General features: G+C 52.8%; 1 protein-coding gene and 1 long non-coding RNA gene across 4 annotated transcripts; one reads left to right on the top strand and one right to left on the bottom strand.

The window, feature by feature from the left end:
* Nucleotides 1–9,706: 9,706 nt before the first annotated feature.
* Nucleotides 9,707–21,108, bottom strand: INSIG1 (insulin induced gene 1). Of its 2 annotated transcripts, XM_025451745.3 has the most exons (6): nucleotides 21,014–21,108; nucleotides 20,053–20,477; nucleotides 17,725–17,849; nucleotides 17,054–17,220; nucleotides 16,392–16,491; nucleotides 9,707–11,664 (listed from the first exon to the last, which is right to left on the bottom strand). In XM_025451745.3, exons 2-6 carry the CDS (start codon nucleotides 20,450–20,452, stop codon nucleotides 11,635–11,637), a joined length of 822 nt encoding a protein of 273 aa, XP_025307530.1. In that variant the 5' UTR covers nucleotides 20,453–20,477; nucleotides 21,014–21,108; the 3' UTR covers nucleotides 9,707–11,634. The 2 variants fall into 2 exon arrangements, with proteins under 2 accessions (XP_025307530.1, XP_025307536.1); XM_025451751.3 differs by lacking the exon at nucleotides 20,053–20,477 and having other exon boundaries at nucleotides 21,014–21,097.
* Nucleotides 21,109–21,416: 308 nt separating this feature from the next.
* On the top strand, nucleotides 21,417–22,426 carry LOC112663181 (uncharacterized). Of its 2 annotated transcripts, none has more exons than XR_004805790.2 (2): nucleotides 21,417–21,605; nucleotides 22,132–22,426. It is a non-coding gene; the product is annotated as an uncharacterized LOC112663181 (long non-coding RNA). The 2 variants fall into 2 exon arrangements; XR_003139041.3 differs by having other exon boundaries at nucleotides 22,099–22,426.
* The last annotated feature ends 214 nt before the right edge of the window (nucleotides 22,427–22,640 follow it).

The following is a 22,640-nucleotide window of genomic DNA, read 5'->3' as shown; positions in this document are numbered from 1 at the left end:
CAGGCAGGTGAGGCCCAGGCCTCAGCTTAGGCTTAGCGCCCTGAGCCTGTGGAGTCTACCGTGCATGCATGAGAGAGGCCGGCACTCTGCCCTCCAGTCCCTGCCATGTCTGTGTCTGAGGACATTTTTGGGAGGGGGAGAGAAGGTGCTACTGGCGTTTAGTGGGGTGGGGCTGCTGTGCCCTGTTTCCTCACCTTGCAGTGGGAATAATCCCTACTCCTTGGTTAGTAGGGTGAGCTGAGAGGGTCAGGACCCAGGGCTAGAACTGCGGCCTCACTCATGAAGCCTCAATGAAGGGCTGCTCACCAGCACCTTCCAGCCACAGGAACACCTGCAGGAACACCTGGGTGCTCCGGGCGTGCAGCAGAGGTCATGCAGCACAGCGTGTGGCCTGAGGTCCTGCGCTTCAGAGCCCTTGGGAGAAGGGGTAGTGGGAAAGCCATTAGGTGCCACGTGCTGCTGGATTCCAGGCTCTTGGACCAGATCTGTTGTCGTTAGTCTGTTTCCATCATTTTATCTTGGACAATAAGCTTAATCCAACAGAAACATCCGATTGATTGCTTCCTCCGCTGGTATGTCCATTGGTTCAGCAAGCATTTACTGATTTCTACGCTACATAATATAATAACATATTGAATTCACATGGCTGAAGGGTCCATCTGGTGATTTTTCTTAAAACTAACCACAGTCTTCTCCAGAGGACAATGGAAAATGTTCATCTCCAGAGACAGGCAGCTTCATTCAAAATCTATTCTGGGTTATCTTTACTGTATGTGGCCTTTGCAAAAAAGACTTAGGAACAGAGAGAGCCCTACAAAACAAGGGTGCTACACCAGAAGCATTATATCCCTCTAGCCCAGATACTGCAGAGTGAAGGGGGCCATGGCTAAGGGTGCTCACAGGTATGAGCTGCACAGAAAAAACAAAGATGTACCTTTCCTGATACACAAATAGACCCTAGAAGTGAGAAAATAGTAACAATGAAAAAAACAAACCACCTTGTAGAAAAACAGGCTAAGAAACCGATTGGCAAACTCACAAATGGTGAGAAATACAAATGGTGAATAAATGCAGTAGAAGCCACCAGCCTTACTAGTGATCAGAGAAGCGCTAGATGAAAAGGATAAACCACTTCCACCTGTAGATTGGCAAATGTGTCAAGGCCTGGGTGTGAGCCTCTCAGCAACGAGCATAGGAATAGTCACAGCCCAACTGAAATGAACTTCACGGCACCAATCAAAAGGTTAGATATGCATATGCCATAAATCTACAAGTTTTACTTTTGGAGCTCTGGCAGTGGAAATAGGCAGGGTCACTAGAATGAATGGACAGGTATGTCTGTCTGACCCTGGGTCATGGTGGTGAAAAGTTGGAGATGTTCTCCAACATGTATCTCCATGGGGCAAAACTTAAAGAGCTGACAATCACATCTTTTTTTTTCTTAAGAATTTATTATTTATTACTTATTTATTTATAAAGATTTATGTATTTATTTTAGAAAGAGAGAACACAAAGCTGCAGGTCAAGTGCTCTTGAGAAGACATTTGCAAATTATGTATCTGATAAGGGGATAATAATATATAATGAACTTCCTCAATTGAATAACAAAAATGAACCCAATTGAAGAATGGGCAAAGAGGGGCTCCTGGGTGGCTCAGTGGTGGAGCGTCTGCCTTTGGCTCAGGTCGTGATCCCGGGGTCCTGGGATCGAGTCCCACACTGGGCTCCCTGCACGGAGCCTGCTTCTCCTTCTGCCTGTGTCTCTGCCTCTCTCATGAATAAATAAATAAACAAATAAAATCTTAAAGAGAATTGGCAAAGGAATCACGTACACATTTCTCCGAAGATGGTAGAGAAATGGGCACAGGCATATGAGAGATGTTTAACATCATTAAAACCAGAGAAATGGAAATCAAAAATGCAGTGGCATATCACTTCACATCTATTTAGGATGGCTTCCATCAAAAGAACACACAGAAAAGAACAAGTGTTGGCAAGGATGCGAGAAGTTGGAACCCTTGTGCCGTGTTGGTAGGATTGTAACATGATGTGGCTGCTTTGGAAAACAGTGTGGAGGCATCTAAAAAACATAAAAAGTAGAACCTGGGATCCAGCAATCCCACTTCTGGGTATATAATTAAAAGGATTGAAAGCACACAACAAGCACATGAGAAAATACTCTGCATCACCTGCCATCAGGGAAATACAAATCAAAAGCACAATGAGATACCACCTCACACCAGTGAGAATGGGGAAAATTAACAAGGCAGGAAACCACAAATGTTGGAGAGGATGCGGAGAAAAGGGAACCCTCTTGCACTGTTGGTGGGAATGTGAACTGGTGCAGCCACTCTGGAAAACTGTGTGGAGGTTCCTCAAAGAGTTAAAAATAGACCTGCCCTACGACCCAGCAATTGCACTGCTGGGGATTTACCCGAAAGATACAGATGCAGTGAAACACCGGGACACCTGCACCCCGATGTTTCTAGCAGCAATGTCCACAATAGCCAAACTGTGGAAGGAGCCTCGGTGTCCATCGAAAGATGATGGATAAAGAAGCTGTGGTCTATGTATACAATGGAATATTACTCTGCCCTTAGAAACCATTTGCTTCAACATGGATGGAACTGGAGGGTATTATGCTGAGTGAAATAAGTCAATCAAAGAAGGACAAACATTTTATGGTCTCATTCATTTGGGGAATATAAATAACAGTGAAAGGGAATAAAGGGGAAAGGAGGAAAAATAAGTGGGAAATATCAGAAAGGGAGACAGAACATGGAAGACTCCTAACTCTGGGAAACGAACTAGGGGTGGTGGAAGGGGAGGTGGGCGGGGGGTGGGGGTGACTGGGTGGCAGGCACTGAGGTGGGCACTTGACGGGATGAGCACTGGGTGTTATTCTTCTGTATGTTGGCAAATTGAACACCAATAAAAAATAAATTTATTATTAAAAAAAAAGAATTGAAAGCACGGTCTCAACGAGATGCTTATACACCATGCCCATGGCAGCATTATTCTTGATAGCCAAGAGTTGGAAGCAACCCAAATGTCCACTGATAGTCAAATGGATACACAAAACATGGTCTACACAAACTGTAGAATGTTATTCAGCCTTAAAAAGGAGGGGAATCCTGACACCTGCTGTGACATGGGTGAACCTTGAGGACATTATGGTGAGTGAAACAAGCCAGTCACAAAAGGACAAATACTGCGTGATTTTCCTTATATGCGGACCCTAGAGTAGTCAGATGGCTGGTGCCAGGGGCTGCAGGAGGGGTATGAGAGTTTGTGTTTAATGGGGACAGAGTTACGGTTGAGAAGATGGAAAAGTTCTGGAGATGGACAGTAGTAATGATTGTGCAACAGTGTGGAAATCCTTAACACTACTGAGCTGTACACTTAACAGTGGTTAAGATGGTAAAGTTAGGACAGGTGGTTTTTACCACCATAAAAATTAAAGCATAGTTTCTGAAAATTTTCTATCACTTTATATACATATTATTCTTACTATTTGTGTGTATCAGAAAAGACCTGGAAGTATACATACCACATTGTATTTACTCCTGGAAGTAAAAGTGAGAGGAGAGAGTTCTATCTTTTATGTATCCATTTCTATCCTATTTGGCACTTGCAGAAGGAGAGGATATTACTAGTATAGTTTTTTAAACCAGAAAAATAAGGTTTAATATTTCTATAGTTCAGATGGGTAATTAGGGAGACAGATGATAAGTTGGTTATCTAGCTAAATGCTTGCTTATGAATGCTGAAACTCAGTCCACTTCTCTAAGTTAAGAAGGGTTATTATTTTTACTTGTCCAGGTAAAATTTGTTATTTTTACTTTTGTGCACTTATGCTTCAGGATTGTAATCCTGTAAAGTAGGCTATAAAATTCTCCAGGTGGGCTCCTCCATAGGCCTCCATGGTAGCAAGACAAAGTGGAATAGAGCAAATAAAAGAAGTAAAGACATATGATGATGCTGGTGATGCTGATAGTGATGATAATGATGGTGATGGTGATGGTGATGATGGTGGTGGTGATGGTGATGGTGTTGATGATGGTGATGATGGTGGTGGTGATGACAGTTAACATTTATTGAGCTCATATGTTTGCCAGGTTATCACAGCCCCATGAGATAAGTACTATTATCATGTCCATTTTACAGATAAGGAGAGCGGGACACTGAAAAGTCATTAGCCAAGCATGTTTAGCGAGGAAGGGGTAGAGCTCTGAACTCAAGGCTGGTCTGGGGAACCAATGTCCTGGCCTGCTTTTCCTCATTTCCACTGCAGGAGAGAGGACTCAACTGGGCCCAGCAGAGCAGAGCCAAGCCTATGGGACAGAGGTGCCTCCAGGAAGAGGGAGCAGACCTCACGAGTCTGTGCCAAGGATGGGCTCAGGCTCATGCACTAGGAAGCTCCAAGAGAAATCCTCAGAACCTCATGCCCTCAGGAAGGAGGTGATCCCCCAGTAATCATGGGTTTCTGCCGTTGTCGGTAGGGTCAGAGCTTCAGCTCCTGGGGTGGGGGACGTGGCTAGGGTGAGGGGCAGGGCTCTACTCCAGGAGGACAAGGGCGGCTTGTGGGGAAGCCTGATGATGTGAATTGGGGCGTGCAGTGTTCAGAACGGGAGCACAAGCATAGCTCACACCCCACTGTGTTTACTACAACAGGGTGCCCCAGTGCAGGGGAAGAAGAGCCATGGGAGTCCAGGGACCAGTGCAGCCCCTGTGTGTTGGCCACATTGGCGGCTGAGGGTCACCAGGAGCAGAGCCTGGTCTCGCGGTCAGCACTGGGGCTCCCCAGTGGGAGGAACAGCCGGGGCACCTGCAGCTGTTTGAGGCTGGACAGAGCAGCTGGGAGTGGCCAGAGGAGAGGACATGAGGCTGCCGAGGCCACAGACTCAGACCCAGTGTGTTCGGTGTCCTCGTGGGCATTCTGCTCCTCACCCGTGAAGTGCAGGTGGGCAAGAGGTAGATGTGGATGACTCCTAAGACATTCCCAGCAACAGAAGGCAATTCCAGCCAGGTATTTATTTCCACGGTGCAATGTCTTCAATCTCCCTGGGAGAGGGGGTGCTACAGCTTTAGGACAGAGGGTCTGGCTGCCAGCCCTGGGTTGAGCCTTGGGTGAGGTCTCCCAGGGGAGGGTGCCTGCCCCTGGGCTCTCACTATTTTGTTTATCTTCTGGAGTCGGTTGCCCAACTCCAGAGAAGAGGCTGACTGTTCTCAGGAGGAGAACTTGACACCTGGTGGAGAAATCCTACCTGGTTAGTGCTAAGTTTAATCTCAGCAGTTATGTTTGCACAGACCAACAAACTTCCTTATCAGCTTCCTTATTGGCCTTTCAGGGTTTGGCTCCAGGCCCCGGCTCTTTGCTTCCCACTGGATGTGCACTTTCTCTATCCATTTCTGCCTCCCCCTCCCTGGGGAATGAAGTAGTTCCACATGAGAGGGTTTTCCAAATGGCAGTAATCTGGAAAGAAGAATTCTACAGCAAATAGTCACCATCATTTCCAATGATCTGCAACACAGTGTGAATATCTCACCTAGGGATGGCATTGGGTCATTTGGAAGAGATTTCAATATACTTGTACTGCGGGAAAAAAGAGTGTGGGCAAAGATCTAGAAACTCCCAGAAGTCTGGGTGAAGTGGTCAAAGTAGCAGAAGGGCAGGTGCTCTGGAAAAGTAAACACTGTTGTGAGAAACAAAAAGCCAACAGAGATCTGGAGGCCAGAGTCTAGGCCAAGGTGTCACGGGACCACAGTCTCTGTGGAGGTATGAGGGTGTGTCCCAGGCCTGTCTCCTGTGTCTGCAGCCTGGGGCGCCCCTTGGTATGCAGACACGGCACTTCTCATGGGGCCTCCCTGTGTGTCTTCCCATCAGCCTCTCTTTGCCACTGTGAGACCATGTTTTCCCTTTGGACAAGGACACCAGTCCTGCTAGATGAGGCCCACCCTGTGACCTCGTTTTCACACAGTTAGGCCTGCAACGACCCTCTTTCCAAACAGAGTCACATCCTGAGATGTTGGACTCAGGGCTTCCACTTGCTGTGGGGTGGGGAGCAGAGTCTAGCCCCTAACTCAAGGGTAAGGAACAGTGGTGCCCAGAGAAGCAGTTCCTCCTTCCCTCTCTTACCCACCTTCCCTCCTTCTTTCATTTCTGTTCAACTCCTACTATTATTATTGTTCCTGATGGTTTTATTTTTTATTTTATTTATTTTTAAGATTTTATTTTTTCATGAGAGACACAGAGAGAGGCAGACACAGGCAGAGAAGCTGGCTCCCTGCAGGGAGCCTGATGCGGGACTCGATCCCAGGACCCCAGGATCATGCCTGGGCCAAAGGCAGACGCTCAACCACTGAGCCACCCCAGTGTCCTGTTCATGACAGTTTTAAATGACCAATTGTACAGTTGCAAATTCCTGCATGTGGAGCTTAGGAAATGCAATAATTTCACTTACGAGAAACCTTCCAACGGGGCTTTTCTGTGTGCCCAGATTTCTAAAAGAACTCAAAGCTCGTTGCTAATCCTATAATGTGAAATAAAGTGCAGACTCTCCCTCCTCTTGAATGTGTGAAATTTTGAAATGATCTTTCCAGTGACTTGTTGGCATGTTGACCTTTCTCCAGACGGCTCCGCCAACTGGCGGGGTGTCCGGGGGAGACGTGGATAGTGATGTGTGATGGAGCAGGAGAAGGCAAACCGCAGCCCTGGCCCCGCAAGACGGTCATGGGGAGGCCTATCGATTTCGGCCACGTGTAGAGCGGCCTCCCCTCCCCTCTCGGGGCCAGAGTCCGGAGGAGGCTCATTAGGGGCACCACAGCTCTCCTGGCCCATGATCCTTCTCAGAGCCTCACCCTGCACCTGCTCTGCCCTCGTTGGGACTCTGCAGCTAAGGTGATTGACAGGGAACCAGGGACCAGACGATGCCAGCTGCCCAGACCAGTGGGGGCAGGAGGCCCCGAGCGGGAGGGCACTAGGACGCTACGAGAGAGGTGGGTGGCCAACGAGACACAACGTGATGAGCAGCCACAGGTCTCCTGGTGCCAAAGCACACAGCATTCTGCCCCAACAAGGCAGGCTCTGTGGATGTGGATGGGCACAGGACAAGGGCAAGCACACAGTCAGGGGGCAGCTCCACCTCTAGTGACATCCTGAGTCAGCACCCCGTGGCACCCTGGGTTTGATCCCAGCAGCCCGGCTGGCCTTGGCTGGCATCGGGCAGGAGGTGTGGGTGGCCCAGTGCAGCCCACCCCATGCACAGCACCCCAGCACTCGTTGCCATTGTGCACATGGCCACAGGGTGACCCGGGGCTGTCAGAACCTCCCTGGGCGGGGATGCGGTGTGTGTGTGGGTAAGAACCACCCACCTATGTCTCTATGTAGGTTCTCATCCACAGTCTGGAGCTCACACGGGGGACAGGGCCCGGGGCTGGGCCGATGGGGGTACCTGGCCTGCCACAGGGAGCAGCACCCATGAGCAGTGGCGTGATGGCCACGGAGGTCTGAGCCCATGCGTTCACTTGTTCAACACGCTTCCCACAGGTGTTTGCGGGTGACCAGCACACCGGGTGGCAGGCAGACTCCTCCCTCCCAGTCCGCAGCGACAGGAGCCGGGCGGGGCAGGGTGGTGGTGGTGGTGGTGACACGGGCACGTGATCACGGCTGAAGGGGCTGAGGGGACAGGCCCTGCGGCTTGGAGCTTCAGGGAGACAGACATGCCCCGGGACGCGGGAGCGGGACTCTGGCCAAGGCCTGAGGGACAACAGGACCAATCAGCACCATCGTGGCCGGGATTACGTGTCAGAGATGGGACACAAGGCGAAGTCACCTCAGTGGACAGAGCTGTGTCTTCCTGAACTTGAGAATATGCCACAAACCTGGAGAGAACTAGTAAAACAGGGGCCGACATGCTTAGCAGAATCCAGTGTCCGAGAAATGGAAAGAGCAAGGGAATCCACTCATGGGGCCCGACCATTCTGACTTCAAAATCACGCGTCTGGACCGGCTGCCCCTGCACAGCTCCGGTGCCTCCTGCTCTCCAGCCCACCTGGAGCCCAGCACGTGGCACAGTTTCCCTAAATGCCCAGTAAGGAACTCCTCAGGTGTGCGCCTTAGGAAGAAAACCCACAGAGCACCAAGTTTGGGCGTCCGGATTGGGTAGATCTCACACCTCAGTCTCTGCGTATTTTGGCCATATTAGGGGATCAATAGGAAATCCCTCCTGTGGCTAATTCATTGCTTATCAGCCTGCCTCTTGTTCAAGAGCAAGCCTGATGGTAGATGAGTGAGGAGTGGGCCAGAATCTTATGCATTATATGTATTGAAGCAGGATTGTAATATCTTCATTAGTATTTTACCATACCATACTTTTCAGAGTAGATCCCAACCCTAAGTCTCTATCTGCAAGCTACATTTTTTTTTTTTTTTTTTTTTTTTTTTTTAGAGAGGCAGAGACCCAGGCAGAGGGAGAAGCAGGCTCTATGCAGGGAGCCCGACATGGGACTCGATCCCAGGTCTCCAGGATCACACTCCAGGCTGCAGGCATCACTAAACCACTGCGCCACCAGGGCTGCCCGCAAGCTACATTGTTACAGAGAAAGCTGAAACTCTCAGCAACCCAGCATTGTGAGGACGCCTGGGTGGCTCAGCAGGTGAGTGTCTGCCTTCAGATCAAGGTGTGATCCCAGGGTCCTGGGATCAAGTCCAACATCGGGCTCCCTGCAGGGAGCCTGCTTCTCCCTCTGCCTGTGTCTCTTATGAATAAATAAAATCTTAAAAAAAAAAGTGAGCATTGTTAGCAAAAGGCCTAACACACGAAATAGGAAAGACAAGTTCACTATTTTTTATAATTATTGTTCTTCGATGGAGAGAGAGGGAGGGAATCTGAAGCAGGCTCCACACTCGATGCAGAGCCTGACGTGGGGGCTGGATGCCAAGACCCTGAGATCATGGCCTGAGCCACCCAAGGGCCCCAAGAAAAGCCGGTTTAGATTCCAGTTGGTTCTCCTCCCTCGTGAAAGGAATGCCTGTAATGCAGGGAGGGACGATGCCAGGGCACTGATGATGTATGTTGAGTGCCAGTCCTTGATCTCCAGACACACTCCTGAGGTGAGGTAGCAGGTGATCCTGAAAAGCAGCTCAGTGACGGAGCTCCTGCTCTCAGCCTGGCCCCTGCAGCTGACAGAGGGGACAAGGAACTCTAGGACAGCGTGCCTTGTCTGTAATCAACAGGGTGACAGGATTCCTTGCCTGCCAACCCACTGCATGCCACGCTCCCAGACTTGCTCACACCTGGGCTTGGATGGGTTCAGTGTGGGCACTGCTGTGCTGGAGCTGCATGAACTGGGCTCCTCTTAGGCAGAACTTCACGCCTCAGTGGTGAGGGCCATGTCTGCGGTAGGGGGGTGGGGGTCACCATCAGCATGGTCCCTTCCTCCTGGGCTCTATCTGCCAGGGAGACACCCCACCCGTCAGTGTGGGGGGGGGGGCAGGGAGTCAGAGTGGATCCTACTGCCGGTCACCTCCCAAATTCACCTCCCACTGGGAGGAAAAAATACACTCAAGCGGTCTTTCCCCAAGAGGTTGTGTAAACGTTGAGTCAAGTTTGAAGAACCATAAAATATTTTCCCATTCCAAATTCTAATACCCCACGCAGACAAGCCCCCTGCCCCTTTAAAGAAAAGCTCATAAATACAAGAGTTGGTTTTGAACCTTTAATAAAAGTAAAAAATGAATGCAAAAAGAACACAGTGCTGAAAACTTAGTATGAATGTGAATCTCACTAGATGTTTGTATCTGATATAGTGCAAATTTTGTTCAGAGTATTTTACATTTTTACAAACACAAATCACTTTGGTTCATATACTTGCTATAAAGTATTGGCAAAAAAATTCTTCAGATTCACATTTTTTTTTTGGCTACATTATTTCTAACAGATAAAGATTTACTTCCAGTTTCAGAGAAAAAAATACTTACTGTTTGTACATGATCAAGTATATTTTAAAGATTCAATTACTGCTTTCACCTAATAACTTCTGGTTTCTCATAAGATGCTGACCTCTTCCTTGAGAAATCTTTTCACACACGGCTAATCATCCGTCTTCACTTTCAGAAAACATGTAAGGGGTCAGTGCAAAGTTCAGAACGATCTCGTTGACTTTTACACAAAATTCCTCTAGAACAGATTAGCTACACAGTCACCGAAAATTTATTCCATGGTATTTTTGTCAGAACAAAACCAAACAGGCGCGACGAGACCACCACGCACACATCCGCGGCCGCGGATGCCAGTGACTCCGACCCCCGTCCTGCCCACTGCCTGTTTCTAGCCAAAAAGAGTCTCCTAATGAAGTCACTTTCACAGGATTTAAAACAAAAACATTTCAATTGCAAAATACAAAAAGGTAAATTTGTTAAGTAAAAATGACAAATCTACTAAACCCACAAAACTGGAGTATTTTCAAAGGACCAGGGCTCAGTGGAGGGTGCAACAGAACTGAAAGAAATTATTGCTGAATTTTGCCTCCATGCAGCACTGAAATGAATGGAGAACCCCTCTTCAACATCTCATACGTTAAAAAAAATAATAATAAATATTTAAGAGAATACAAGGCTCAGATTGGTTTTCATATACATTGCACTTGAAGTTTGAGACCCAATCCTTGCAAAGTGGGTCTAATATGGTCTATGCCATTAAGTGAATACATTGTGCTCACCGATATCTTTGAGTATTTAGAAACACCAAATGTTCAATGTGGTGACATGTGCACGCATCTTTTTACAAGGCAATCACAGATTGCAAATTCCATAGGGCTGTGGAAAACTCGCCATGTCTATTCTGGAGGATTGAAGAAACACCACACATGACTCTGGCTCGCTAAGACTGAGACACACGGCAGACAGGTACTCCCTCTCAGGTGGGTATGGATTTTGGATGAGACTCGTCAAGTACCGCGGTGAGAACTCCGGTCTATCACAGTGTAGGACTACGGCCTTCGCTGCCCTCTGCACTCAGTAAGATTGTCTGCACGGAATCCCACAGGGGGAGCGAAGCACAGCTGCACACAGCGATGCACACGCTCATGCGGCATGGGAGTGTGAAGCGTCTCGGCGCGGGCGCGGCCTCCCGGGGCTCACTGCCACACAACTTCGCTTTTTACACAACCCTATTCTTAGAAAAAAAAAATCTTTTGGATAAATATTATTCCTATTTTTCCACACTTCACCTTTGTTAAGCACCATCAAGCTATCCCCTATGGGCACGGGTACAAAACCAGGAGCTGGTAATTAGGCTTTAGTTCAAGGCTTTGAAATATGGCAACTTGCTTTTAATAACATAAATGAGATCGAGGACTCGGGGAGCCGTACCCGCCTGACGCCCGCACCCGCTGGGGGGGCGCATCTCTAGAGCAGGACGCAGGCATGGACGCATCAAGCAAGGTACCATTTCGAGATAAGCAGTTCTTCACTTGCTATTCTAAGACAGGTGAGTCATTTCTCCGGGAGTCACTGGTACAGTCAGCCCAATCTAAATAGATCATCACTGCGGAAAAAAGATCATCTTTGCCACAATCCAATGTCACAGACTCTCTTCCCACATCGTGCTCTTCTTCGGGGGGTTTGAAGACTCAGTCACTGTGCGGCTTTTCAGGAACGCCCTGCATGGAAGGAGAGCGAGAACGTCAGTGCCCCGTGTGTGCAGAGGAGGAGAGGATCTTCCGACAGAGAGCGTGGTGGGGATAGGACATGTGGGAGCCACTGGCGCAGAACGGGCCCGTGACCTCCACAACACCCTTGGCCGGGAGCCACCTGTCCTGCCCAGCGCAGAGCTGCTGCACAAGTGGAGGCAGGACGACATCCGCCCCAGCGGGGAGGCTGTGGGGTCCTGTGTGGTCGGGGCGCCGGGGGTGCACGGCGATGACACCAGGACGCTCACACACTGCGATCTAGGATGCACACGCTTCTGTGCGCAGCAGTCTGCTCCCCAGGAAGGGGGCCTCTGTCCTGACCTTTACTAACATCTTGTTTCCCCCGGGGCAGCCTGGGGAGACAGGCTTGGCTCTAGGACGCTGAGACACCCATGCCCCGCGCTTCCTCGTCTGAGCCCCGCAACAGCACGCCAGATGTGCGAGTGGCTCGTGCACATGGGGAGATGCAGAAAACATGGCTTTGCAATCCACTGTGCGTGGGAGACCTAACTCGGGTCTGGCGTTAGCATAAGGACACATGTGACCACCGAGAGGAGGTGATGCTTGGCCTGGGATGGAGAAGACACGGGGCCACAGCCTGAGAGCTGCATGTCTTGGGCAGAAGGGGTCCCACAGTGATGCCCCCAAGATACCCCAAGGCGGGCCGTCGGGAGCTGTGTGCTCACAGGGTGGGTGGCACACCCCTGACCAGCTCACCTCGCGTCCCTTCCGCACCCGCCGGCGCTGCTCTGACCGCCACCACCACAGGAAAGGCAGTCAGCTGTCCGCTGCCAGGAGGCCTGGCCTGGGAGTGGGAAGCAAAGCTGCGCGTCCCCTCCCTGGGGCAGCTCAAAGCCTCCATGTTTCCAAAGATTTGAAGCTACAAACGCAGAGATGCATCATTTTCTCTGGAACACCTGGGTGGCCACGCAGCTGCCACATCAGCTCCCTGAGCCACGGGATGGGAGTAGGGCCCATCTGCGGCTTTGGGACCCAGCGACCCTGGCAAGTGACCATGTGTCTCCCTGAGGGAGGGAGCCAACGGCAAGGACGGAGAAGGAGCCTGAGGAGAGTGGGTGAGCAGGGCCGTCAGAGGCCCTTGTGGGGAAGGTGTCCGTCCTGGATCAGGGGTTCGCTCTGAGACAGTGCCCCCACAACCCCAGGCCCGTCCCACCAGCAGCCTGAGGGTGGAGGCCTCTGGCGAGGGCGCGGCCCACGGCCACAGCCAGCCCGACTGGCAGCCCCGTTCTGGACGCCGGGCAGCTTTCCTGGAGATAAGCATGGGAAGGGCTTTTCCAGTTTTGAGCACAGTTAACCTGTTTTTACAAATAAGAAAGCTGTTGTTTTTTCTGTTTCTTTGAAGCAGGGTAACAACTAAGGAGGCAGGCTCAAGCATTCAGACTCTCTCCCTGAAAAACCTCTTAACTCCCTGTCGTTTTTAAAGGCAGGGGTGCACACGAGGAGGAAGATTCTAGCCAGGGAGGACTTGACATCATGGCACCAACATTCAAGACACCACAGAAGCACTTTCTAAGGCTGACAACTCAGGGACCCACAGACTCACACCCACACCACAGGACCCACTCACCCGGGTCGTCAGGGTGCAGACTCGACTGCCCCAAGGGGAGGGCTCTGGGCCCCCAGCCCTTGCGGTCCTCCCAGCAGCCTCCTGGGCCACCTGCTGCTGCAGCATCAAGGGAGAAGCCCCCCAAACACAGGCCCCAGGAGAACCTGGTCAGGCAGGGCACCTGGATTAGGATTCATATTTTATTCGGTCATGCCGCAGCCTGAGACATCTATAATTTCCCGCACTCCCAGCTCTACCGGCAGGCAGGACACAATTTTAGCTTCATGCACTTTGCTGTCGCAGCAGCACCACTGCAGACAGGGCCCAGGTCCCGCACCCTCACCGCCGCAGCCGGAGGACTCATTTGGCTGCAGGTGCATTCGGCCGAAGATTCCCTGGGTCCACTTTTATAAGACTCTCTTGCTTCCACGAGACTCGTGTGTACACACTTCCAGGGATGGAGGTCAAGAGGATCAAAGCGGCAGGGTGTCAACTGCCACGTAATGCCAGGGTGGTGTCCAGGAAGGCTTCACCCTCCAGGAGCCAAGTCAGGGTGGGTGTTGGGCGGCTGTGGTGGCGGCAGGGCAGGAAGGCCTCCATCTCAGGGACCTCCAGGGACCTCTAGGTGAGCAAGCCCCATGTGTTCACAGCGGACCTTCCTGGCTCCCTCACCACTGCCCTCCGCAGTCTACACTATCACTTCCTACACACATCACCTGCGCTTTACATTACAAAACTATCATTTTTACTGTAACTTTTTTTAACAAAGATGAGAAAAATCAAACAGACCCTACAAACCATGTGCAGTTCTACTTTCCAGAAGCAGCGGCTCCTGTAAGGGGCTCCTCACCCCTTACAGATGCCCCCACCGCCGCCAACTCCCACAAGGCCATCCTCACCTCAGGGGCCAGGGCTGCCCGCCAGTCCAGATGGACCTGGACTATACAAGTGGCTTTAACACCTGGCTCCCCGCTCTCAGGCCTCCATAACACCCCTACGCAACGAAGCGAGAAGCTTCCAGAAGCTGTGCTCCACTCTAGCACGACTCTCCTGGCTTCCTCCAGCACTAACAGGGCTGGGGGCATGAGGGCCAGCAGTTTCACATGTGCTCACCCTCGTCCCATGCTCTCCACCTAGAGAACGGGGACTGGGCTGCCCCCACCCTCGAGCGGCCAGGAGCAGCCACTTGCTGTCAGCAGCTCATCTCGGGGGCAACCACAGGGTGTGGCTGGTGGTGCCACTGGTCCAAGTGAAGGGAGCCCCCACTTCTGAGGACTCTGCTAACCTTCCCTGCAGCTGGGACCCATGGGGAAGGAAGGATTTCCATTCTCGAGGACAGAAACAGTGGTGCATGGGGTGGGCGCAGAGCCTTGAGACGCCCGCTCATTCTGATGACCTGGGAGGGGAGGTGACTATCGCTCCCCACGTTTCAAGGTATGAGAACATCCTTACATAAGTCTCTCCACTTTTAAAGGCTAGGGAAGAGCAAGCTTCAGTAAGGAGAACTGTAACTCTGTGGCTCGCTTGTTTTGTTTAAAACTTACCTTTATCAAACTTTCACTTAATTCTGATATTTCCACCATAATGACCGGGGGGGGGGGGGGCACAGCAAGGATCATCTGCTAACACAATCTATAAGCAGCGGTAGTTTCAAAGGTATGACGTGTATGACTCTTCAAATCAGTTCCCTCCAACCATTTACCATTTCTCGGTGCTTATAACTCGTACCCGTGGAAGTCACTACCTCTACGGGACTAATGCTTACTTCCAAACCCCGGCTTAACCCTTCCCTGCAAATACATAACAGCACCAGCTGAGCAGCCTGAAACCACAACATGCAACCTGTCAAACGTCATTCAGATTTTTGTTTTATGAAGTCACCCTGTTGACAGCAGTTTTACCCCAAAAGCCATATTAGGAGTTCTCTACTGAAGCTACTGAAACAGAAGCCGCACGGCAACAAGCACCGGTGGACAGACAGAGGGCAGATGGTGGACAGATACAACCAGGTGACGTGGGCCTGCCTGGTTCTAGTCGGACAACCAGTCAGTGGGCTGCATGGGAGGGAGCCAGTGCATGGGTGTCTCATGTGAGGCTGCAAGTCAAAATAAGCAAGCCAAGTCCTTTGACCCTCACTGGGGCTGCAAGAAACCGTATTTTCATTGAGTTCCCATTTTGGGCACTGGCTCCAAGGAATTGCAAGGCATGGAGGGAGGGACGGTGAACTCCAGAACCAGTGGGACATGCTACACATTTTATCTTTCTGAAATTAGTTCTATTTTTGTGAAACAGCCAAGTGGCCTTCAAATTCAGCTCCCGCAAGTGAGTATCAGCTGGCACAAATAAATGTCCTGTTCTATAAATAGCCTGAGGGACCGAGATAACTTTTCTGAGAAAGCCCCAGGGCTGATGTGAGGGCAGTGGCCCTCGTAAGACTCAGCAATTCTCTTCCGTTCGTTTTACTAAAGCCCTAGAGTCAAAGTCAACTCCTGAGAGAACTTTCTCGTACTAATGTGTTCAAATGTGAAACTGTAACTACTACTGTATGTGAAGGTAGAACCACCAAAATCATCCCTGACTCCCTCTGCCCTTCCAGGTCTCAAGGAATGGTCAATGGCTCCAAGCCGTGTGACTCCCTCTACGGCCGATGGCAGGGCTTCCAGGGAGGCTGAGCCAGGTCCCCCAGCCCAGGATGTGCAGGGCCTGTCTACCCAGGCCTCAACCTGGGTGCAGGGCCTCTGCTGCATCTCCTGCCCGGGCATCACCTGCCCTCGTGGGATGGACGGCGGACACCTTGTCATCAACTATTAGCCATTTCAGTGACTTTATCTGCCAGCCACTGGACTCGCTGAGAGCCTAGAAAGGTTGCTGAATGCATCTATAACATGAGGGGTCACCCGCCAACCCTGGCTGCTTCCTAGTTCATCATGAGTTCACAAATCCCCAAATCTTTATCATTTAGCAAAGAGTTGCCTTGGTATCATTGGGTTTTTGTTTTGTTTTTTTTAAATTTATGCTTTTCTCTGTAACTGTTGTTCTTGGGTCTCAACCACACATTACAATGACTCGTGGGCAGCCACTTTATCAGGCGAGCGATCAGGCACTGGGAGCAGACCGCCGCAGGACCTACCATCGCCAGCTGCCGTCCTATGTTGCCCACGGTGACACCTCCTGAGAAGAAGATACACGGCAGCCAGGAGCGGATGTAGAGAAAGTCTGGGGACGTGTATCTGCAGAGAAAGCAGAGGAAACGGTACCTAATCAGTCAGCCTCCCCGAGCCTGGCTGGCCTCTGGGGGAGAGTCCACCAGTGGGGAGACGCACGATGCGCAGCAGCCACAATGGGCCGCAGGACAGTCCCGTCTCACCGCTGCGCTTACTGCCACTGCTTCACTTCCCTACGGTTAAGTTATGGGTGGTACTTTTTTTTTTTAATTTTTTTTTTAATTTTTTTTATTTATTTATGATAGTCACACACAGAGAGAGAAGCAGAGACATAGGCAGAGGGAGAAGCAGGCTCCATACACCGGGAGCCCGACGTGGGATTCGATCCCGGGTCTCCTGGATCGCGCCCTGGGACAAAGGCAGGCGCCAAACCGCTGCGCCACCCAGGGATCCCTGGGTGGTACATTTTTAACATAGGAATCAACAGTAAGTATTTTTGAGAATTTCATGCCTAAGTCAACATCATGTATGTATTAAAAAAATATGGCATCTCAGCTTAGTGGGCGTTTTTAATAAAAGTGAAGTCATAGCTTCTAGGTGACGTAGATATGCTAGAGAACATACTTACTGATAGACACCATTGTACACCAGCAGCTGAGTGATCAGAGTGGCCAGGAAGGCAATAGTGATCCCAAGCCCAAGGCCACTTCTTGAACGGTCAAATGTCCACCAGAGGCCCAAAGACAGGGCTGCTAACGTCAAGGAGAGCTGGACGTTATTGGCAAAATCCAATTTCTGGTGATGCAAGGTTAAGGACAAGTCCAGTGATTTTTAAGATGCTCAAAATAAGCCAAAGGAAAAAACTAACAGAACAAGCAAACAAAGCAACTCAGATCCTATACATGTTGTCATTATTATGTACCACATAAGTCTCCATCTAAAAAACCCTCCCGAAGAACAGGGACCCTTGGCCTCCTCTCACTGGGCCACAGAAACCAGGTCTTCTTAATGGAAGATTATGAGGGTGAAACGTAAAAGAATTTATAAAACCAATTCCAAGGAACCAGGAGCTACTGTCTGACAAAACAGAAAGTCCACTCTGCTTCTCGTATTATTTCAACAGTTTCCTGAACTATTCTGAAAACTCTATACACCAAGCAATATGCTTTAAAATAAAATAGTTGGAAGAAGATCATTCCACTAACCTATGAGATAATATATACTCGTTAGAAGTAAAAAAGTGCTTCAAAATATAACCTAAGGAAATGCCCTGGACGTAGCACATCCTCTGAAGGATACAGCACTGGCGTGGTTGATGCCAACAAACACAGCCACACAGCGCATCACGCTGGCCCACTCTCTCTTAAACTTGTGTGGTTCTCCCAGGTGACTGTCGATGCAGGGGTACAGCAAGCCCACCACAGCTGCCAAAGAAAACAACATAAGTCAGCTCTATGAGAACACACATGAGAACACGCCAGCTCTATGACAACAGGACTTCTAAGTGCGATTAACAGATTATTCAAACCAGTTCTTTTCCTAGAAAACATATATGCTATAACACAGCATTTGAATTAAGTCTAATTTTTGTTGGTCTTTTTTTTTGTTTCGTCTTCCTTGACTACAAACAAAAGGATCACACTGTTTTTGAAAAATTGCTGTTCTTCAGTTTAATTAGACACAGAACTCAATCAGGTGGGGGGGGGGGGGGTTAATTATCCATATAATGCTGTGACCAGTCAGCCATGCTGAGCCACCCCTGTGAGTCCAGGTCCTGACCTGTGGGAACAGCCTGGGACCAGGCCCAGGGAACCAGGCCCCTGGTTCACTGTGGGCTCTGATGGGACCTGGATCCTCATGTTTGTTTCCTCATGTGTAAAATGACAAGGGTTATGTAAGCAGAAGGCGGAGTAGGAAGAGTTAGGGAGTTTTCACAGGCACAGATTTTTAAAGGAGAGAGGACACAGAGAACTTAGACAGGGGGAGGGTGTGGCACTCAGGGACATAGTAAAGGCAGGAACAAACAGGGTGCCTGGAGGCTGCTGGGGATCCAGGCCCACGGGACCAACTGTGGGACATGGGGCTCAGCACTTAAAGATGCCAAGTGCAGAGGCTTGAAAGCCAAGGAGCAGTTCCACCTGCTATCCTAGGAAAGGAGTAACTAAGTTCAGGTTCCTGGACAAATAAGGGACACAGTTCTGGTGAAAATAATCAATGAAACTGAGAGTTTCAGTTTCAATTTTGTCTTACAGTTTATCAAATTCTAATTTTAAGAGTTTTGAAGACTGAAACCCAAACAATTCTATAACTTATTTAGCTATAAACTTAATCTTACCTTTTAAGGTTAAAGGGTAAAGAGGCACAACCGTACTGAAGAATTTTGCCCTATGCTTATCTGGTAATTTTTTTTTTTTAAGGAGGTATGAGAAACTGAGAGAGTGCAGAATTCCTTGACGCTTCAATTGCAAATAAAACCTAACCTAAAATATTTCCTTTTTAAGACCGAATTTTTGATTCAGAGAAAGAACTACTGTACCAAATGTGCATGAAAGATGGGATCTGCTCTAGGTAACTTTCTCAAAAAGGATTTTTAATAGGATAGCTGTATGATTAAAGGATTTAGAAAGGCAAAGTAGGATCCTACCTTTCTAAGAACGGAGATGAAGGCACTGTACCCACTGAGTGGGTGCTCTACCCCCACCCCTCACCCGGCAGTGACTGACGTGCCCTGGCCAGAACATAGCTTCCACTCCCAGCCCTGTGCCATCCAGCTGTTCTCAGCCAGTCTGCTGCAAAGAGGATGTGTCTCCACAGTGTAGGGGACACACCCAGACTCCAGGGAGGCAGTTTGCAGAGTTATGCACAGCGGTCTGCCGTTTACTGTGTCCCCTTAGACAGGGATGCTTAAAGTCTCTGCACCCAGTTTCCACATCTGTGAAATGGAGCCATCACAGAGTACTGTTGTAAGGAGTGAACAGGCTTAAGTTGTAAGCACGTAAAACCCACGGCAGGCAACCCATCAAGGCTGGACACACAGCCCACAGCGCGGCACCCCCGCGACGGCTGTCCCACTTGGGTACACCTGTGCTCTGCCCAGCAGAGCGTGGCTCCCCGAGGGCTGGGGCCCGCCGGTTCTCTACTCCCGCTGCTGGCAGCTGGCGAGGCTGCAGGAAACGCCTGACACGGCGCGTATGCACGAAGGCTGCGCCGCTAGAGAAGCGCTAAGCGGTCTTCCGAGCCAAGCCGAGATCCACCACGCGTGGGCACGGGAGCAGAACAAGTCCCCCAGGAGTCAGCGGCCCCTGCGCACGGAGTCAGCGGGCGGCACCCCGCGGCACCCCGCGGCCTGCCGGGCGTCCCCTCCGCCCCGCCCCGCCCCGCCCCCGCCCGGCGGGGCGCACGTGACGGTTTGTTTTCGGTGGCCGGCGGGTAGCGTGTTCGCGCGCCGGGCCAATGGCAGCGCCGCCGTGCCGCTCACCAGTTCGCCCGCCGCCAATCCGGGGTGCGCTCAGCCCGGGGACGGCGGCGGGCTCGGCGCGCGCGGCCCCCGGGCCAGGTCGGCGGGAGGCCGGCCCGGCGGCCCCGAGCAGCGCCCCCGAGCAGCGCCCCCACCCCCGCTGCACTCACCGGCCGCCGTCCCGCAGCACGGCGGGACCCACCAGGCCGACGAGAAGATGGTGGCGATGACCTCCTCGGGGAACAGCGTGACGTTCCGCTGCACCTGCAGCAGGTTGAGCACCAGGGCCAGCACGACCCCCACCGAGAACAGCACCAGGCTCCGTCGCACCAGGTGGTGGTGCCAGCTGCCCGGGGAGCCGCCGCCAGCGCCGCGAGCCCCCCCCGCCCCGGGGCTGCGAGGCCCGTGAGCGGGCGCGGGGTCCGGGCCGCGGCGGGCCGCCAGCGCCGCGGGGCTGAGCATGTCTCCCACTTTAGCCGCCAGCCCTCCGGCCCCGGCCACCGGGAGGCCTCGGTGCCTGGCGCCCTGGGCGCACGAACAGCTCCAGCAGTGGTCGTCCAGCCGGGGCATCGGTCACCGGGGCGCGCCGGCGCTCCTGCAGGGAGAGGGGCGGGGCCCCGTCACGCTCGCGGGCGAGGGGAGCTGGGGAGCTGGGGAGCTGGGGAGCCGGGCCCGGGCGGCGTCGGGCGGAGGGCGAGGTGCGGGCCTCGCGGCTCGCGCGGGAAGCCGGGGCTCCGGGCGCCCGCAGACGGCACGGCCCGCGCCCAGGTCCCGCCGGGTGCCCGCTGGGTGGCGCGGGGCTGCGGGCGGCGGCGGCGGCGGCGGCCAGGCGTCTGGGACCGGCTGCCAGCACCGAGCGGCCCCGGTGCCCTCCGCACGCGCCTCCAGCGCTGGCCCGTCCGGCCCCAAAGTTTCCCACACGCCGTCCGCGCGCAGCGCAAGTTACCCGGGCCCGGGGCAGGGGGGGGCCGAGCCGACCCGCGGGGGTCAGGCGTGCAGCTCCGCCCCGGGGCCGGGCCCGGGTCCCCGCGGCTCCCGGGGGTGGGTGGGGGCGCCCGGACCGCCCCAGGCCCCGCGCCCCCGGCTCCCGCCCCGAGCTCGGCCCCGGAGTCTCCCACGCGCCCCGCGTACCTGTCCGGGGGGGCGCCCGCGCGCGGGCTCGGGGGGGAAGAGGTCGCGGCCGGGACCGCCTGGAGTTGGGCCCGTGGCGCGGGGCGCGCGGCGCGCGGCGCGGCTTATAAGGCGGGCGGTGGGGCCCGGGTCACGTGACCCCGCCCGGCCCGCCGTCGGGGGGCGTGGCCTCCGCGCGCCCCGCCCCGCCCGCGCGCCCGTCCGCTCGCGGTCTGGTGAGGCGGCGGTGGCCAATCGGAGGCGGGCGGCCCATATGACGTCAGCACACGCCACCGCCACCTCGCGCCCGGCGCTGGCTCGGGAGCGCGGACGGCCGGCGGGTGGACTGCGGGGCGGCGGGGCGGGTGGACGGCGGCGGGGCGGCGGGGAGCTGGGGGCCGGCGGGCCCGGAGGGGAGGGGAGGGGAGGGGAGGGGAGAGCGGGCGGCGGGTCCTCCCCGGACGTGGCGCACGGTGGCGTCCCCTGCTAACCGGCCTCTGCACCGCGCCGGCAGCAGGTGATCGCGCTGCACCTGCCGCGTCACCTGACGCTGCCCCTGTTGTGCCCAAGACCGCGCATCCGAGAAACCGCCGAGGAGCCGACGCCGATGCAAGTACATGAGGGTTTATTTGCAAGCTGGAGCTTGGGTCCAAGTGTACCCGACACAGCGGAGCAGGGGCTCGGACCCCGAGGCTAAGAAGCACAGCAGTGTTGCAGGGGTCCGTGCCCAGGGAGATTGTAACACACAGAAAGTTGCACAGTCATGTCGGTGCGCACGCAGGTGGCCGATTGAATTACGATTCGCCCTATAGTGACCATTTGGACTAGCCTATTATTCTGGTTAGAGTTGGCGCGCAGGTTCGGCGGCAGAAGACGGGGTTTTCATTCTTTGGCGGTTAAAAGTCAGAGGTCCCGCATTCCTAGGTGTGCTGGTTCCTGATAAGGGTGTGCTTAATAGCTAAACTGGGGTGAGGGAGTGCCTTAAACAACAGGCAGGTCGTGTGGGGGGTTTTACATGAGGTGGCGGGTGCAGCACAAAATGGAGTTAGTCCTGCTCTGCTTGTCCAGGGGTAGGGCATTAACGTCAGATTTCCTGGGTCCCACAGCCCCTACCTCTCCTGTCTGGCCCGCTTCTGCAGAGCCTGACGGTCCCCACACCTGCTCCCTGGCCTAGGTGGGTGGATGCCCCGCACGAAGCCCGGCGCGGAGATGGAGCTGTCGGCGGGTGTGTGCTTCCCGGCGGCCTAGAGGGGTCCAGAAGCCCTTCTTAGACATGAAATCTTTGATGAAAATGCAGATGATGCACTTTTCATTCCTGCAGTGACTTCTCCCACGTTCACGTTGCCTTTCCTTATTTACGGAAAGCAAACCATCACACGTACTGCAGAAAAACAGAAAATGTAAACTCTTATTAAACTTTACTCTTCAAAAGCAGATTGCTTTACCTCGTTGATGTGTAATGTGTTTCGACCCTGTTTCCCACATGTGTCACACCGTGCCCCGTGCTAATCTCACATCTTGTTGAGCAAGATGGTATTAAGATGTTCCTCAACAGTAGCGGGGGAAGAGTCCGTGGTCTTCTGTAGTGTCCCCCATCAGCAGAGATTGAGAGGAAGTTGGGACTTAGAGCAGATCCTCTGGTGGCTGA

This window comes from Canis lupus, chromosome 16, assembly GCF_003254725.2.
Source record: "Canis lupus dingo isolate Sandy chromosome 16, ASM325472v2, whole genome shotgun sequence".
In the NCBI taxonomy this organism is placed as follows: Eukaryota; Metazoa; Chordata; class Mammalia; order Carnivora; family Canidae; genus Canis; species Canis lupus.
Note: the sequence above shows the minus strand (reverse complement) of the source record. Positions and strands in the feature narration are given on the sequence as shown.

Excerpts from the sequence above, each read along its gene's own strand:
- INSIG1 (XM_025451745.3), bottom strand. The coding sequence starts at position 20,452 with ATGCCCCGGCTGGACGACCACTGCTGGAGCTGTTCGTGCGCCCAGGGC. Across the intron at positions 17,850-20,052 it reads GTGCTGCGGGACGGCGGCCG|CTGTGGTGGGCTTGCTGTAC; the intron begins GTGAGTGCAGCG and ends TTTCTTTGGCAG. Across the intron at positions 16,492-17,053 it reads GTGTACAATGGTGTCTATCA|ATACACGTCCCCAGACTTTC; the intron begins GTAAGTATGTTC and ends CTTTCTCTGCAG.